Genomic DNA, 19,517 nt, shown 5'->3' with positions numbered 1-19,517 from the left:
AGCTGGATGGAAAACATTGAAGCGCCTCATTTAGAGTGTATTGGTCAACACTCCTAGCTCAACAAAATGCCATAAAACAGACTACCTGGTCACTTATTCCAGAATTATGGAACTCTGCTGTGCCCAAATTTACTGTCATATTTGTCTATATTAGAGCGAGTGCACTTCAAATGTAATGCATTGGCTGAAATGCTTTGACATTCTACAGACATGATAAGGCATTGTAGAGAGTAGAAATAAAAACTTGCATTTCAATAGCACTTTTCAAGACAACCAAATGTCTCAAGTGCCACTGAAGTACTTTGGGAGAGCAGTCACTGCTGTGGGAAGCATGGCACATGCACCTCTGACAAACTGAAATGTAGTAATAACCAGATAGTGATTCTTTAATTTAGTACCACAAAATCTCTGTGATTTCAACAAGATTAGTTGCACTTGCAGCATGGAATGTGTGACAATTTATTATATGCATCGATCAGCAGTAAAACGCTTAGGTCAGGTCTTCTTATGGCTATTGAATAGATCCAGACAGTGTCATTCAACTTATCTATGTGAATTATGTAACTCCCATCTCTTAATTAGAGTCATAGGTTGGGATTTTACTGCCTTGCCTGCCCCACAATCGGGGTGGGCGAGGCTCGCAGAATAGAAATCTCCGTTCGCCTTGGGCAGGATTTTATGATCTCACCCGAGCGAGGTCGTAAAATCCCACCCATAGAGTCAGAGGTTTACAGCATGGAAATAGGCCCTTCGGCCCAAATTGTCCATGCTGTCCAGTTTTTAACCACTAAGCTAATCCCAATTGCCCACATTTGGTCCATATCGTTCTACACCCATCTTACCCATGTAATTGTCTAAATGTTTTTTAATAGACAACATTGTACCTGCCTCTACTACTGCCTCTGGCAACTCGTTCCAGGCACTCACCATCCTGTGTGTGAAAAAATTGTCCCTCTGGACCCTTTTGCATCTCTCCCCTCTCATCTTAAACCTATGCCCTCTAGTTTTAAACTCCCGTACCGTTGGGAAAAGATGTTGACTATCTACCTCATCTATGCCCCTCATTATTTTATAGACATCTAGAAGATCACCCATATGCCTCAAATACTGCAGGGAAAAACGTCCCAGTCTATCCAGCCTTTCCTTATATCTCAAACCAACAATACCATAGATACCTGGTACCATCCTAGTAAATCTTTCCTGCACTCTATTTTCATAATATCCTTTCAATAATAGTGACCAGAACTGTACACAGTATTCCAAGTGTGGCCTTACCAATGTGTTGTACAACTTCAACAAGACATCCCAACTCTGATATTCAATGTTCTGACCAATGAAACCAAGCATGCCGAATGCCTTCTTCACCACCCTGTCCACTTGTGACACTCCACTTTCAAGGAGCTATGAACCTGTACCCCAAGATCATAGTACAGGTTCATTCTTCTGATGATTTGATCATAGAAATCATAGAAATCATAGAAACCCTACAGTGCAGAAGGAGGCCATTCGGCCCATCGAGTCTGCACCGACCACAATCCCACCCAGGCCCTATCCCCACATATTTACCCGCTAATCCCTCTAACCTACGCATCCCAGGACTCTAAGGGGCAATTTTTAACCTGGCCAATCAACCTAACCCGCACATCTTTGGACTGTGGGAGGAAACCGGAGCACCCGGAGGAAACCCACGCAGACACGAGGAGAATGTGCAAACTCCACACAGACAGTGACCCGAGCCGGGAATCGAACCCGGGACCCTGGAGCTGTGAAGCAGCAGTGTTAACCACTGTGCTACCGTGCCGCCCATGGGTACTACGTGACTGCCATGCAATCCACCCACTATTCTTTTGCTGACTTAAAATATTGTCTCAATTCTTCTGTAATTCCTTCTGACCTTATCATACAGGATTTTCAACTGCCCCTTCAATAGTTAAGCACCTAAAATGTATATGAAATGCATTTAAAATATTAACATTAACACAAGTTAACAGTGGAGGACTCAACATCAATTTCTTTGGCATTGAACTCAGTGAACTCCCAACCATTGATAATTCTCCTAATGCTGCTTCTTCTCTTTCAACTAATTTTTTATCCTTGTCCATTAGAACAGAAAGAGGCTACAAATACATGAATACCACTCAGGTCTATATTATAAACCCTGGATATTAAAAACCTCTGCTCAGTTTCCCTGCTTCAGCATATATGCATGCTTTCTAAGGTTTTTGTCACAACTAGCTTCAAGTTATGGTATGAGAACTAAATTGTAAAGTTTCAGCAGGTGGCTATTAAATGCCACACACACCAAGTGTTCTTCCACTGACCCAGATACACTACATAAAATCCACCGTAAACAACTGGCGGCATGGTGGCACAATGGTTAGCACTGCTGCCTCAGTGCCGGGGACCCAGGTCCGAATACTGGTCGGGTCACTTTCTGTGTGGAGTCTGCATGTTCTCCGTGTCTGTGTGGGTTTCCTCTGGATGCTCCAGTTTCCCCTCTCAGTCTGAAAGACGTGCTGGTTAGGTGCATTGGCCATGCTAAATTCTCCCTCAACGTACCCGAACAGGTGCCAGAGTGTGGCAACTAGGGGATTTTCACAGTAACTTCATTGCAGTGTTAATGTAAGCCTACTTGTGACGATAACAAACAAACTTTAAACTCCAGCAGCTATCAGGTGCACAGTATTTTCAAAGTGTTTGGAATATATTAATTTGTTCCCTAGAAGGAACTAAACCATTCACTTCAGTTATAAGCATCAATGCACATTTGATTTTGCCCCACTACCTAAATTTGAGATATATATAAATTTGCACCAAAATATTTTTGAAATATATTTCAGCCCGACGTGCTAAGTCAGCATTCCTTTTGAAGTAATTAGAGAGCAAGCTGAGCATGATACACTTCGTAAGGCAAGCAGCAAATCACCAAATGTTGGTCTGGTCAGGACCAATCTACTTGTCTAGTTTTACAAGGTACATAAATTTTCTACATCGAGGAATAGTTTAAAAAACATTACTGCAAATCCATTTATGTTTCTTTCAGTCATTGCCAGAATTTATTGCCTGTCCCTTGATGCCCTGCAATGGTGATAATGGCCAGCCTAAACCATTAGTGGTTTGCAAGGCAGGGAAGTTAAAAAAAAAATCAACTGTGTTAGTCAGACCAGATAAACAGGGAGGATATCCTTCCCTAAAGGTTGGCACAATGGCACTGCTGCCTCAGTGCCAGGAACCCAGGTTCAACTCCGGTCTTGGGTGACTGTGTGGAGTTTGCATGTTCTCCCTGCGTCTGAGTGGGTTTCCTCCAGATGCCCCAGTTTCCTCTCACAGTCCAAAGATGTGCAGGTTAGGTGGACTGGCCATGGTAAATTGCCCGTTGGTATTCTGCGATGTGTAGGGTAGGTGGATTAGCCTGGGTAAGTGCATGGAGACAGGGCAGTGGGCCTGGGTGTGATGCTCTTTTGGAAAGTTGGTGCAGATTCAGTGGGCCAAATGGCCCCCTGCACTGCAGGGATTCTCTGAAAAGGACATAGTCAATCATGCAGACTTTTTACAATAATCCAAATTTTCCAATCAATTTTACTGTTAACAGCTTTTTATTTTCAGACTTATTTGTAAAAACGAATCTAAAGTTGTCAAACTGGCATGATGGGATTTAAAGTCACATTCTGGGATGATTTGTCCAAATCTATGAATTATTAGTTCAGCAACATGACCACTAGGCTTCTGTGCCCTATGTCAATTGTGGGCAAAATCCCAGAGAGAAAGCATTTGTATTCTACAACAGAATGAGTGTGGCTTTCCCCAACCACTTTCTGAATTCATAGAAATCACTAAATAACTCTGGTAAGCAGAATTATGTTGACACTGGTGTTTCTGTGATCCTTGCACTCACTACAATTGTTTGGATACTGGGCAGGCTAAAAGGTACACAATGCTCAACAAAATGTGACAGCTCACTGGGATGAAAGGTCTTTGGCACTGAACCTATGGAAAATATCTGTCACTAAGCATGTCCAAGTAGATCCATCAACCACTATTCTGTGCTCTAAATTCTACAATGATACAATGGTGCTTATACATCTTTTATATTATTGTATACATTCATACTGACAAAACCACAAACTATTTTTAGAATCTTAAGTTACATTATTTACACTTACTTCTTTATTTTCTTCTCTTGTTGAAGGCATTTACTTTGTATTGATTCATTCAGTATGACGACAGCACTGTTTTCTTTTGTAATTCCATTGGGCAAACTGCAGTTCACGGAGGATTCTGTCGAAAAGATGTTAAACTCTGATTCTAGCTCATCCAGCAAAGCATCCTGAGAAGATTCGTGCTCCATCCTGGACATCAGGTCCTTGGTTATTTTTGTATCAAAAGGACTTGAGGAATCAAATTTGTTAGCGGGGTAAGATGTGCATTTGGTCCAATCAGTAGGCTCTGCCTGCTTTGATGTCTCTGGTGTAGCACAATATGTTTGATTGGCAGTTCGATTAAGTTCTATACAGTCACTAGCCTCTGGCTTACTTTCTGACACTTTTTCCGTACCACTTTTGAATGCTATCAGAGCACAGGGTTCTCCACTTCCGCCATGGTCTGCCAAGTTATTTGTACTCTGTTCAACTTCCTGTGTTTCCAACTGGATCTCAGTTGTTCCATGTTCACATTCGGTATTTGTATCCACTTCCAATGCTTTGGTTTTTGAATCCGTCTCTGACTCAACACACGCATCATTTAACAAACCAGTTTCTGCAGCAGTGCCACCATTAATAACGTCATCACCTGTGGCATCATCAATCACCAACAAAAGTACTTCATTATCACTGCTTGACAGCTGCTCAGTGACTTGCAGAGCAACCTGATCATTTGGGTGTTGTTCCATTCTCAGTCATTCAAATATTTATCCTATAACAATAAAATACAAAATGGATATGTTGAAAAGGCAAGATCACACATGTGCACTAAATAATGCATTGAAAATTAAAGGTCATTTGCCCACACAGCTGCTTTCCTCTATGACAGGATGCGTTCCAGAAATATAAATAGATCTCACAATAAATAGCTCCACATCATGACTTGTTTTAAGTATAATAAGTGCAATATTTGTAACATAGACTATGAAAGCCATTCTTTAAGTGATAAATTGGTCTGATTTTTTATAATTTAAAAAAAAATCATGAAAAGAGAACTGCAGCCATTCTAAGTAATTAACTCCTGTGCACGAGACATGACGGGCAGAATTTAAAAGCACACTCAGGAATGGGTTGGGAAAATAGCGACATTTCCTTAATCTTCCCAATGGAACTGGGTCAATGGTGAGGGAATGCTTCCCTACCAGAGGAAAACCAATGCCCTTAAGTGGTCCATTAAGAGCTACTCAAAAGCCTTTGTTCATTGTTGCTAGCACTCTATGGGTGTGCCCTGTGTCGCATGGCAAGACTGCCCATTAAAGCCTGGTTGCTCTCATGTGGTCTTTTTGGGAGGGTATGGTGTATCATCAGGCAATTTGTCGCCCAAGAGGCGGCAGCCTAGCAACAAGGATCCACCTTGCAAAACAAACCATCTATCTTCAGCAGTCATCCAGAAACCCCCTCCACCTCCAACCCCTGACCAGGGCCTGCCAAACTGGCCCTGATGTCGACACCACTTCTTCCTGCTAGTAGCATCCTTGCTCCTTTTCCTGACTAAGTGCAGTCCCAGAAGTACCCACCACTCTTGGTGGGGGTGCTGCAATTAAAAAAACTGCCAGCCCTCCAATTGGCAGTGGCTCTTGGAGATCAGAGCCGTGACAGCAGATCATTAATTGCCACATTGCCACAGAATCCAGTAGAGGCTCCGCAGGATGGCCAAATTTGACCCTGCCTTTTGAGTTATTGGCATCCTAACAAAATTCAGCCCTACATTCAGAATGTAAGTTCACCCAATTATTTCACAAAACTTAACTCAGGGCATCACCAATCACAGCTGATAATATTAGGCACAAAAGGAGAAACCTTATTTTTAAATAAACATGCCATTTAGTAAATAAGGAAGCTAATAAATGCTTGTGTGGCTTAACCAGTTACGATAGTCCAAAAAAATAAATCCAGGAAAAGTTAACAAAAGTTCAAAATGGTCCTTCACTTGAATAAAGTAATTAATTGCATTGCATGCATAAATATTTCATAATAATGCATTAACGGAACAACTTGCATTTATGCTCCAAGGCATTTTGCAGTTGCATTCCCAAACACCGAACTATAATACAGAAACGTTGCAGCGCAGGAGGCGGCCATTTGGTCCATCGTGTCTACATTCAATCGCCAAATCAGCATTCTGATTCAGTACCATTCCCCTGCACGTTGTTCCTATTCAAGTAATCATCTAATGCCCTCTTGAATGCCTTAATTAAACCAGCCTCTATCACACTTTCAGATTGTGCATTCCAGACCCGAACCACACTGCGTGGAAAAAAGGTTTACTCACATCACACTTGCTTCTTTTGCAAATCACCTTAAATTTGCGCCCACTCGTTCTTGTTCCTTTTAGAAGCAGGAGCAGTTTCTCCCTATTCACTCTGTCTAGCCTCTTCATGATTTTGAACACCTCCATCAAATTTCCTCATAGCTTTCTTCTCTCCAAGGAGAACGGTCCCAATCTCTCCAATTTATTTTCATAATTGAAGTTTCTTATCCCTTCAACTATTCTTCTAAACCTCTTCTGCACACTCTTAAATACGTTCACATCCCTTCCAATAGTTTGGCACCCAGAACTGTACACAATACTCCAGCTGAGGTCTAACTAGTATAAGTGCAGAATAACATGTTTGTTCTTGAACTCTATGCCCCAGTTAATAAAGCCCAGAATACTATATGCTTTATTAACTGCTCTCTTCCCACCTGTCCTGTCACCTTCAATGATCGATGCAGACACATGCAGGTCCCTTTGCTCCTGCATCCCTTTTAAAATTATAACCCTTATCTTATGCTGTTTCCCCATTTTTTTCCTATCAAAATTCATCACGTCACAGTTCTCCATATTGAACTTCATCTGCCACCTATTTGCCCACCTTACCAACTTGATTATGTCCTTGTGAAGTTCGACACTGTGCTCTCCAGTTTACAACACTTCCAATATTTGTATCGTCCACAAACTTTGAAACTGTCCCCTGCACACCAAGATCATTAATATACATATATCAGGAAAAGCAAGGGTCTCAATACCGATTTCTGGGGAACACCACTATAAACCTTCTTCCAGCCTGAAAAATATTCATTGACATTACTCTCTGCTTCCTATTATTCAGCCAATTGTGCATCCACATTGCTACTGTCCCTTTATTCCGTGAGCTATAACTTTTCTCAAGTCTGTGGTGTGACACTATTAAATGTCTTTTGAAAGGCCAAGTGCACCACATTGAAAGCATTACCCTCATCAACCCCTTTCTGTTACCTCCTTAAAAAACTGCAGCAAGTTAGTTAAACATGATTTCCCCTTCTATACGGTCTCTTCCTATTCAACCCACATTTTCTCATGTGACGATTAATTTTATTCCGAAGAATTTTTTCTAGAAACTTGCCCACAACTGATGTTAAACTGACTGGCCTGTAATTGCTGGGTTGTCCTTACAACCTTTGTTGAACAAGGGCATAATATTTGCAATTCTCCAGTCCTCTGGCACCTCACAAATCTAGAGAAGACTGGAAGATTATGGGCATTCCCCCTGCAATTTCCATTCTCACTTCACAGGGCGGCACAGTAGCACAGTGGTTAGCACTGCTGCTTCACAGCTCCAGGGGCCTGGGTTCGATTCCCGGCTTGGGTCACTGTCTGTGTGGAGTTTGCACATTCTCCTCGTGTCTGCGTGGGTTTCCTCCGGGTGCTCCGGTTTCCTCCCACAGTCCAAAGATGTGCGGGTTAGGTTGATTGGCCATGCTAAAATTGCCCCTTAGTGTCCTGGGATGCGTAGATTAGAGGGATTAGTGGGTAAAATATGTAGGGATATGGGGGTAGGGCCTGGGCGGGATTGTGGTTGGTGCAGACTCGATGGGCCGAATGGCCTCTTTCTGTACTGTAGGGTTTCTATGATTCTTTCTATGAATATCCTTGGATATTCCAGTGCCTTGTTAACTTTCAGTTTCAACAGTCTATTCAACACTTCTTCCTCATTAATTTTGAATCCTTCAAGGGACAGAATTTCCTCGATTGCCACCATTCCTGGGGAACTTTTTCCTCCTTGGTAAAATGTATGCAAAGTATTCATTTAATACCTCAGCCATGCCGCCTGCCTCTATATTCAAATCCCCTTTTAAGTTCCTAATTGGCCATACTCTTTTTACCACATTTTTACTATTTATATGCCTCCATAAGAAGATAGCAGGAAGATGATAAAAACAAACTTGGTCTGAGGAGTTGGTTTTAAGGAAGGCCTAAAGGGAGAGTGGGATGAAGGCTTCAGGACGGAATTGAAACATTCAAATTTAACTTAGTCTCAATTATGTTCTGAGGGTAATGACGTTCTTTTGCTGGAAGATATGCGTCTGTCGCAGCAACATACACAAAATGAAGAATTTCTGCAAGCAGCATGTGCCAATGGTCGACAGCAAGAGTAACATGAACAACAAAACAAAAATTAGTTTTAAAACACAGCAAGGCTGGTGTACTGAGAAACATCTGGTCATGAAACAAAGTACAACCAAAAGAACATAACAACAGGAATAGGCTATTCTTCCAAATGAGCCTGCTCTGCATTCATTATGATCAGGGCTGAACATCCACTCCAATGCCTTTTCCCACATTATCCCCATATCCCATCATGCCATTGTTATTTAGAAATCTGTTTAAACATACTCGGTGACTGAAATTCCACAGCTCTCTGAGGTAGAGAATGCCAAAGATTCACAATTCTGCTGGCAACTGGTCATTGTTACCATAAATGCCCCATCATTTAGCAACATACTTTTTTTATGCGCAAAATTAAAAGACTATAAGCTGCAATCTTGTTAACTTAATGTTTCCAAGGCTGAGCGACTTAAACAACAGAGTGCGTAAAAAAAACCTGAGGCTTACAAAGTCACTGTTGGAAGCAATAGCAATACAAGCCTATGCTAATCTTAACCGGAAACAGAAAATTGCATCAACAGACTAATCACAATTCAAGACTTTGACCGAAGGAAGCAGGTCTATAAAGGGAAATGATTCATCTTCATTGCAAATATTTACTATTCAGAATCATTTATAGATCTTCCCTTTACACTTGCACCAATTTCCCCAGACTATGCTCAGCCTTTACCATCATAAAAAGTCACCTCATGCCATTACACTGTAAATCTGTTCAGTGCCCTAAGTAACAATAGAAAATGCTGAAAGTACGCAGCACACCAACCAGCATTTACAAAGCATAAAAGGTAATTAGATCATTTTGAACCTCTATCCTTCATCAGAACTCAATCTGACATTAGACCCTCTTGTTTTTGATTGATCTGCTGTATATTTTCAGCATTTTCTGGTATTAATTTAGAAACTGTGCAAACATGGTAAACTTGAAAGTTTATGTTTTTCAATACCTTAACAGCTAAAAGCATCTATTTAATTTATTAGACTTTTGAGAGATTAGACGTTTGCACAGCAAGTCCCTGATTCAATGCATAAATTGCACCAAGATTTATTTTAAAAACTTTTGTCTATGGAAATCAACGATCCAGATGCTTCACTCAATTCTTGCATGAAGAAGAAATATACTCATTATAAAAGGTCAGACTCTAATCCAAGGTCAGGATTCATGTTAAATTTATACATCATTAAAGCTACTAATCCAATTCTGAAACTCGATGTGATATCAACTACTATCTACAGTCCAATTCTAAGCATGTACTATTACTCACATGCACAATTAAAATCCACACTAATTCTAAGATGGCATGTGTCAGTGGTGTTTAGTTGGTGGCACTCTGACTTGAGTCAGAAGCTTGTGGATTCAAGTTCCACACCAGGCATTTGAGCACAAAATCTAGGCTAACACTCCAACATTGTGATGAGTGCTGTACCCCTGTCAGAGATGCCATTTTAGAATAAAAACATAATTTGATTTAGTTGCATGGAACAGTGGGTCTAATTATGAAAAGACAGATTTAACAACTTATCTTTGCACAACACCTTCAACGCAGAAAAACATACCAAAGTGGTTCATTGCAGGGGAATCTGACAAAAATGGATACTAAGACAAAGTTTTCAGTTTGACATTTATGGAATCATGGGCAAATAACTTGATTGCAGTGTCAATATGATTTACAAGTGCTAGCAGGTAAGTCAGCTGCCTTTTTCATGGATTAATGTAATTAATCCGTTACAGGATTGTTTTCCTAACAATTGAGGGGAAACTTTTTTGAAGAAATATTTCAGAAGGTGACCAACTTACAGACTGGTACGAGTAGTAAAGCTGGTATCATTGACAGACAAGTAATAGGTGCACGTAAAAAAGTGAAATGTTTCTTCCAAGTGTATAAGCCATCTTGAGGAGCAAGTACCTTGTCATGGTGATAAAACACGGGTAGTAAAACCAGAGATGTGATTGTCAGAAGCTAGACAATTTCTTTTAATTTTTCTTTTTTATTTATTAGTGTCACAAGTAGGCTTACATTAACACTGCAATGAAGTTGTGAAATCCCCAAGCTGGTACCCTGAATGCTATTTTGCTTCCCAAATTCCAGAGTTTATTATAGACCAAGTACAAATAATTCTGGAACAGGAGCACGTGCAACATAAAGGCTCTGTTTCAAGCAGAAGCCATAAACATGGCTCAGAGCAGGTCCAAGCTGCTGCTAAGAGATTTCAAGGAGTTAAACTCTACATTTAGCAGAACGTCCAGGGTAGTAATCCATGGATCATTCCCAAGGTCCAAAAGGAGAAAATACTTAGGATTGTGAGCATATGGAGAGATGTTGTTGTAGAAAGTGGGCTTCAGATTCTTGGGATAATGGGACTGCTTTTGCGGCTAAAGAAGGTTATACAAAAGGAATGAGAAGTCACCATGTCCATGTGCAAAGTGCAAGGAGTGAAAGGGGAAAATGTTTAAACCAATTACGGAGTGGCAAGGGGAAATTGCACAGTGGTTGGAGTCATACCTAGCACAAAGGAAATGTTTCTGCTTATTCGAGGTCAATCATCTTAATCCCAGAACATCACTGCAGGAGTTCTTCAGAGTAGTGTCTCAGTCATCTTCAGCTGCTTCATCAATCAGCTTCTTTCGATCATAACATCAGAAGTAGGAATGCTCACTGATGATTGTACTATTATCAGCACCATTCGCAACTCCTCAGATACCAGCGAGACCTGGACAACATTCAGGCCTGGCCTAGAAAGTGGCAAGTAACATTCACATACACAAGTGCCAGACAATGATCATCTCCTGCAAGAGAGGCTCTAACCAGCTTCCCTCGACATTTAATGGCATTACCATTGATGAATCCCCCACTGCCAATTTCCTCCCACCATGAACACCCTGGGATTTAGTTGATCAGCCATATTAATACTGTGGCTACAAGAGCAGATCAGAGGCTTGGAATTCTGCAGGGAGGAATTCACCTCCCGACTCCCCAAAGCCTATCCACCACCTTTACAAGGCATAAGTGAGGACTGTGATGGAATACTTCACCAGCTTCTCCTGGCAGAATTAAGGGATGTGCACTACCCAGTGTTTTATCTCCAACTGCCAACAAATTCAGTTAAAACTAAGAACAAAGGAAATCCCTTCCCTCTGGAAGTGTATCCCTGTTGCAACATACTTCTATTTACTCTTCATGCCATAACCCTCTCCAAACACAATAGAGACTAGTTGGAATTGAAACCAATCCCCACACCTCAGCATCAGTCTAAGGCTTAACTCTTCCAAGCACAGAAACATTAAATTAAACCCACTTAAAACTATACCTTATTTCCAATGTTTACCAATACAAACATGAATCCCTGAAAACTACTTGTGTTTTCCTAACACTTGTATTTGCTGCCCATCCCCAATTACCCTTGAGGTGGTGGTGAGTCACCTTCTTGCGTCACTGCAATCCATGTGGTGTAGATACAGTACATTGCTGTTGCATTAATCACTCAAAGACAGCTCCACTGGGTGGGACATGCTTGACATCAGATTCCCAAAGCAATTACTCTATTCTGAACTCTGTTGCAATAGGAAACTCCCAAAGGGACAGCAGAAACACTTTAGGGATGTCCAAAATGTATCCCTGAATAGGTCGAACATACTACCTGACTCATAGGAGACCCTGGCTTCGACTACCAACACAGAAGGTTTATTTGGGAGGGCACTAAACACAAAGATATCTTATCAGGAACATGCAGAGGTGAACTTGAGGCACCAGAAGGATCGCACAAACTTCTGAACAGCCCATCTACCCAACCCTTTAAGAACCGCTTTTCCTACAGAAGTCCGCAAATTGCACATTAGACTTATAAGCCCATCAAGCCACAGTTGAAGTAAGTCTTACTTGATCCCAAGAGACTATGTACAAAGGTAGAGGAGCAGTTGTTAGGAAGGGAGTTCCAGCATTTTGACCCAGTAATGAATGGGTGGCAATATAGTTCCAAGCCAAGATAGTGTGCAGCTTGTTCCCATGCATCTGCTGCCCTTGCTCTTCTGGATCATAGAGGTTGTACATTTGGAAGATACTACCACTGTGTCGATGGTGGAATGATTTAATGTTTAAGGCGGTGGAGTTTGAGTGCATAACAAGAAATAAAACAAACAAGCTAGAAGCACAAGTTCAGCTGAATGGATGTGGTGGATTAGCTTTTACAGAAAGCTGGCTGTAAGTGGGGCACAACTTGAAGCTGAATATATAGGATGAACATAAAGGAAGAGAAAGAAACATTGATAAAAGACACCATAATAGCAAAAGAGAAAAAGGGATTCAATAAAGGTTATCAGATAGTGCAAACACTATGGATAAAAGTAACGGGCAGGAAAGGAAGTAAGACTTTGTTAAGAGTTGACTGCAAACCTCCTGACAGTAGTACTACGGTGGCACGGTAGCACAGTGGTTAGCACTGCTGCTTCACAGCTCCAGGGACCTGGGTTCGATTCCCGGCTTGGGTCACTGTCTGTGTGGAGTTTGCACATTCTCCTCGTGTCTGCGTGGGTTTCCTCCGGGTGCTCCGGTTTCCTCCCACAGTCCAAAGATGTGCGGGTTAGGTTGATTGGCCATGGTAAAAATTGCCCCTTAGTGTCCTGAGATGCATAGGTTAGAGGGATTAGTGGGTAAAATATGTAGGGATATGGGGGTGGGGCCTGGGTGGGATTGTGGTCGGTGCAGACTCGATGGGCCGAATGGCCTCTTTCTGTACTGTAGGGTTTCTATGATTTCTATGATTTCTACAGTCGGGATACACAAGCCACAAGCTTAGGGAAAATGTAGCAAAACGAAAGTGATTATAATGGGATATTAAACTTTTTATATTCTGGGAAAAGCAGAACAGCTCAAGTTGCAAAAGCAAGAATATTTTCAATATATTTTGGACATTTCAGATTAAGTGACAAGAAATAAACCAGAATCAGCTAACAATCTGACATGAAGGGAGTACCTTCCAAATAGTGACTATAACATCATTAGGTTTAAGAGAGACGGGAATGTCACAAACTAGGGCTTCAAATTTAAGTCAGGTAAACCTCCAATGGTAGGGAAATAAACTGAGGGGACTGAAGTGCTGATGAGTAAACATCTAGCAGTGGTATTCAAAATTTTTGGGAGTGTATAAAACCAGTAGCACACATCCCCAAAATGGCAAATGCTTCACTTGCCTTGTTAAGCAAACATGTCAAACTGAAGAGACACCATCAAGCTAAAAAAGTGGAAATCTAGCAACAAAATAATAACTATGTAATGAGAAGTGCAAAATGGAATGTGAAAAAATGCTTCCACCTTATTAGATAAAGTTTTTATAAATGTATTAAACACCCATTAGAAAATAGAGGCACACCAGACCGTGGATGCTAGATTCAAGAATTGTGCCTGTGGCATTTGGAATATTGTAAATGTCAATCCATTATTTAAAAAGGGAGGGATAAAGCAAGTAACCAGGACTACGTCAGTTTAACATCAATTAATGGAATCTATGATCAATGACTGAGTGGCTAAATATGTATGAGGCAATTAACGAGAGTCAGTACGTATTTGTAACATGCCTGACTAATATAACTAGTTGAGGTGGTTGCTGGAAGGGTAAATAGGGATGTGTCTATGTTTGCTGTCGATATGGACATAGAATCACAGAATTCCTACAATGCAGAAAGAGGCCATTCGGCCTATCAAGCCTGCAGCAACCACAACCCCAGCCAGGCCCCCATCTCCATAACACCATGTATTATCCTGCAAATCCCTCTGACACTAAGGGGCAATTTAGCATGGCCAATCAACCCAATCTGCACATCTTTGGAATGTAGGAGCAAATGGAAGCACCCCGAGGAAACCCACACAGACACGGAGAGAACGTGCAAATGCCACACAGTCACCCGAGGCCAGAATTGAACCCGGGTCCCTGGTGCTGTAAGGCGTCAGTGCTAGCTTCTAGCAGACACTTGATAATGATTTGCACAACAGATCAAAAACGGATTTGAAAGTAACCTTGTGATTTCGGTTAGCAATTGGGAAGTACAAAATAGAGTGAGTGTGAAGGGACTGTTTCTGATTGGTGGGATGTAAGAAGTGGTAATACTTAAGGTTCTGCAGTGGAGTCTCAGATTTTTAAGATAATTCCCACAACTCGGATGACAGAATAGAGTTGCGCATTCCAGTTCGCTGGTGACTCCAAATTAGGAAGAAGCGCAAGGAGCACAGTTATACAGGAACATACAAAGACCAATGAGTGGGCAAAACAAGGACAAAGTTAGATGTCAATATACATACATCACTAAATGTTAGCATACAAATATAAAAATCGACTGAAAAAGGTTAATGGAATGTTGGGCTTTAGCTCAAGAGGGCTAATATCCAAAAGTAGTCAGGCTCTCTGGACAACCGTGTTCAGGTTTGGACAGTGCATCCCTGGTAAAATCTTGAAGTCTTGAGGGTAGTATAGTGCAGATGCAGATGCAGATTCACCAGAAAGATATCAGGCCCTAAAGGGTAAAATGAACTTGCATAAACTTGGTTTGTAAGCCCTCGAGTTTGGACGGTAGAAGGTTGAGGGTGATCTAAACAAGATGTTTGAAATGGTATTCATTAGATCAGATACAAATAGACTATTTTGTCTGGGTGCATGAAACCAATTAAGGTGGCTGAATCTTAAAATTAAAGATGTGAAAATTTGGATTCCAATCAGAAAGTACTATTCCTTACAAATGATTGTGGGGAACTCATCCCCAAAAGGCTGTGGGAGTCGAGATAAATTTAAGGCTGACACTGAGATTCGCATCAGGTGGGAAATATGGAGGAGAGACAGATAAATAAACTTGTCCACCATGTTCTAAATAAATGGTGGGATTGGCACAAAGTGTCGCACGATCTATTGCTCCTTTGTAAATTTTTCTCATCATTACATATCAAAATTCCACTGGGAAACTGAATGGCTTCAGGACAGGACTTAAGAAAATGTAAAACTGCCAAAAATCAATTACTAATGACAAAGTACCAATAAATTGAGACATCCTTTAACTTTAAGCTTGGCTTCCAATGCGAGTGAACCAACTCCATCCTGGCATCACCCCCAAACTACATATCAAGCAAGCCTCAAAGCATAACAGTTTCAATTATTTTGCCTTTGCAGTTCTCATTGCAAAATTTATTACCCCTAAAAAAATGCCAACTGACAGAAAGCATATTTAACACTGAATACTCCAATCGGATTGGGCGTCTGAACTGATTTTTAAACAGCAACATTTACAATATTTACTGTCACCTCTTAAAAGACAGTGCAATATTAATCTGCTGCCAAATTCAATTTAAAAATAGCATCTTTGGAGTAAACTAATCATCTATTTCCATTTACCTACCAATTAACAAGCAAGAAATTGGAAGGCTTGTGAAAATAAATAGCACTGGTTTCATATTTTGAATGGAGAATGTGTTCATTTACCCCTGCTAGAACAGGTTCTTTGCTCAAATGTAGCATGCGATTCATCAGAATGGGTGGTGCATCCAATTTTCTACCAAATCACATCTTGCTCTGTCCACTACCCCAGTGCTACCTTCCAGCATCTCACCTTGTCCTACCCTGTTGCTTCATTTGCAATCCTCATTCTCTACCAAAGTATCACAACATTTTCTCACTCATCATCACTGCCTTCCTCCCTTAGCTTCTGCACCAAGCAAATCGCTTGCTTGGAGATTTCAAGCTCCATCTCAATTTATCATGTTCTCGCTCCAATTAGGTTACTGGCTGTTTATCCTCCCTGTAAACACCTCAATCCATTTCAACTGCACCCGCTGGATCTTGTCCTATCACGTGGGCTCACTATTTCCATCATGTCAATCATGGATGAGGCCACCTCTGATCATTTCCTGTATTACTACCATAGCCCTCCTCCCCATCCTACTTGATTTTATGTCCTCTCCTAGAAAAATCTCCTCCCCAATTCACTGACAACTATGCTTTCAAAAATCCCAAAGTTTGGCCTTTCGTCCTCCATGCACAACATTTCTGCAACTGATTTGCTGAATTGCACCCTCACCTCCATCTTTGATGCCATCGCTCCCACCAAAACTATAACTCTGTCTCTCGTCTTGGCCATTCCCCCAATCTAGCTCTCATCACATCTTTCTCAAACCCAAGAGATACAGACTTGAACCAATATGATAGACAGATTTATTCATTGACCACCAGATCTGGCATAAAGCACTTGGACTTGCACTTGTGTGCTAAAATGGCTGACTATTCGAAGATCATCCTGGATTGAAAAGATAACCGTGAGCAACTTTTCTCTATTGCAAACCATCTTCTTAAATCCTCTGGTCTGTCTCTGCCACCAACAAGGAGTTCAGGCAGTTTGAGATTGGTTGGTTGGTCCCAATCAATTGGCTGTGCCACTCCACTCACCGAAAAACCTCCAAAGCTGCCCTCTTCTCCAGCCCTGAAATTACTTCTTTCCTAACCTCTCTCCCATTTCCTTTCATTCCCTCAGGGCTCACTTCATCCATGAGACCCACCTCCTGCTCCCTCAATCCTATTTCCGATAAACTGCTGACTCGTCAAGCAGAGTACCAAAACACTCAAAATGTCACAAGTGACATTCTATGTGACTGTGACAAAAGTAAACTCTCTCCTTCTCCTCACTCTGCAGCCTTTGAGACAGTTAATCATAACATTGTCCAATGACACTCATTCATCCAGCTGCCTGGGCCTGCTTTGCCTTGTTTCATTCTTATCCACAAGGGTGGAGAAGAAAATCACCTACAATGATTCATTTTCCCATTCTCTCACCATCACCTACGACATTCCTTAAAGCACTTCAGTTACCCTTTCCCATTCCCCACCTACATGTTGTCCCTGAGCAACATCACCCAAAACAATTTTCACTTCCTCACTGAGCTCATTGGCTCCAAGTTGAACAACTCTTCAAATTTGAAAACTCTCATCTTTGTTTTCTATTTCCTCTCGGTCCATGGCTGTCCCTATGCTTGGAAAATCCTCCAGCCTTGCAAGCCTTCAGAATATCTTCCCGGCCAATAACCCTCCAGAATACCTACACTCCTCCAATTCTGGCCTCTTGAGCTTCTTCAGTTTTAATTGCTCCACAATTGGTGGCTGCACGTTTGGCTACCTAAGCCTGAAGCTCTGGAATTCCCTCACTCAAGCTCCCAATCTCTCTTTCCTCCTTTAAGACTTTGGCCAAACATTTGGGCTACCTTTCCCAATCTGATGTAACTTGGCATCAAATTTCAATTGATAACACTTCCAATGAGTAATCTGTTGCATCTTACTCTGGGGAAAGTGCAATTTAAATCCAAATTGTTATTGTGGCAGCACTTACAAAAACCAAGGCTCAAACTCGATTACAGTACTGTGGAAGTGCTACACTGTCAGAAACTCTTTCAGTTGAAATATAAAACTAACCATGTCTTCCCTCTCAGATGAAAGTCAAGGATTCATGACACTATTCCTAAGAAGAGTAAAGGATTTCTGGTCAACAGTAATTATCCTTCAATCAACTTCACAATGATTATCTAGTCATAATCACAGGGTCATTTGTGGGAGCTTGCTGCGCATAAATTGGCTGGCACATTTCTTATGACAGTGGCTAAACTTCAAAAGGTACTTTTGCTGGCTGCAAAGTGCTTTGGGACATTCAACGGTCAAAGGTATGAACAAATGTTAGTCTTTGTTTATAGTTCTACATATAGCGCACAAAGAAGATTGCCGTCAAAATTTCAGGAATAGAGTAGAATATTGAAGTCTAACTTATTTACATTTCAGTCAAAGGTTTGACCTTAATTTAGCCTTCAGGTGTGATTGTGCAATTCTAAACAATGATACGGATTGAATTGCGTCATCAATGGTGGGAATGAACAAAGTCATCAATGGTTAGGGAAAGTGTCATGTCTTTTGAATTGTAGAATTCATGGACCCTCAGAGCAACATTTAGGAATGATTTGTTTTATTTAAATCTTGTAATTGTTAGTCAAACATCTTGTAGGAAAACTGTTAAAACTAGTTTACTTATTCACAATGCAAATCAAGATTCTAGAACCAATAACAAAAAGCACACCAGTTGGGCAGCATGGTGGCACAGTGGCCAGCATGGTGGCACAGTGGCAGCACTCCTGCCTCACAACGCCAGGGACCCAGGTTCAATTCCCAGCTTGGGTCACTGTCTGTGTGGAGTTTGCATGTTCTCCATGTCTGCGTGAGTTTCCTCCTGGTGCTCCAGTTTCCTCCCACAGTCCAAAGCTGTGCAGGTTAGGAGAATTGGCTGTGTTAAATTCTCCCTCAGTGTACCTGAACAGGTGCGGAGTGTGGCGACTAGGGGGTTTTCACAGTAACTTCATTGCAGTGTGAATGTAAGCCTACTGGTGACTAATAAATAAACTTCAGTTGCTGACAAAAACCACTTGTTGCTACAACTCGCAAATTTCCAAAAAGTGGCTTCTAAAAGCGTGCCAAGATCACGTTCTTCTTGGATATCAGAGTTTACGATGTGTACCAAGAAAGACAATGATGAGTGCAATTGCTGACCTTTCAAAAAAGTATCCAACATTCCTTCAGTGAAACCTAACTACAAACTAACGGGTCTTAGTTTCTAAACTTTCTATTCAATGACTAAGGATATGAAAAGATTCAAAAGACCAGCTGAAATTATGCGTAAACAAAGAACGAAGGACAATGGAAGATATTATTTTTTCCCTTGTCAGTTGAAATCGTGCAAAGCCACTTCTCCCACCCCCAAATGATTTTTGGCATCTTTCACTAAAAATGAGAATCAAATTCTCGTTCAGTATCTTCAACATGCAACATTTGTAAACTGCTGCATATAAAATTCCAACAAAAAGCATGAACAAGTAACTCAGTCTACCAAGTCATTCTTTTGACAG

At 41.2% G+C, this 19,517-nt stretch overlaps 1 protein-coding gene across 4 annotated transcripts in view; it reads right to left on the bottom strand.

Moving 5' to 3' along the window:
• The window catches only part of ccdc186 (coiled-coil domain-containing protein 186), a 100,182-nt gene that overhangs the window by 65,322 nt on the left and 15,343 nt on the right, over positions 1-19,517 (bottom strand). For all 4 annotated transcript variants that reach the window (XM_078223263.1, XM_078223261.1, XM_078223260.1 and 1 more), the window contains exon 2: positions 4,164-4,911. In XM_078223263.1, the coding sequence (XP_078079389.1) occupies positions 4,164-4,888 (725 nt within the window). In that variant the 5' untranslated portion in view covers positions 4,889-4,911. The remainder of the gene's footprint in view (positions 1-4,163; positions 4,912-19,517) is intronic.

This window comes from Mustelus asterias, chromosome 11 (assembly GCF_964213995.1).
Source record: "Mustelus asterias chromosome 11, sMusAst1.hap1.1, whole genome shotgun sequence".
NCBI lineage: Eukaryota > Metazoa > Chordata > Chondrichthyes > Carcharhiniformes > Triakidae > Mustelus > Mustelus asterias.
The sequence above is the reverse complement of the archived record's forward strand: the minus strand, read 5'-3'. Positions and strand labels throughout refer to the sequence as shown.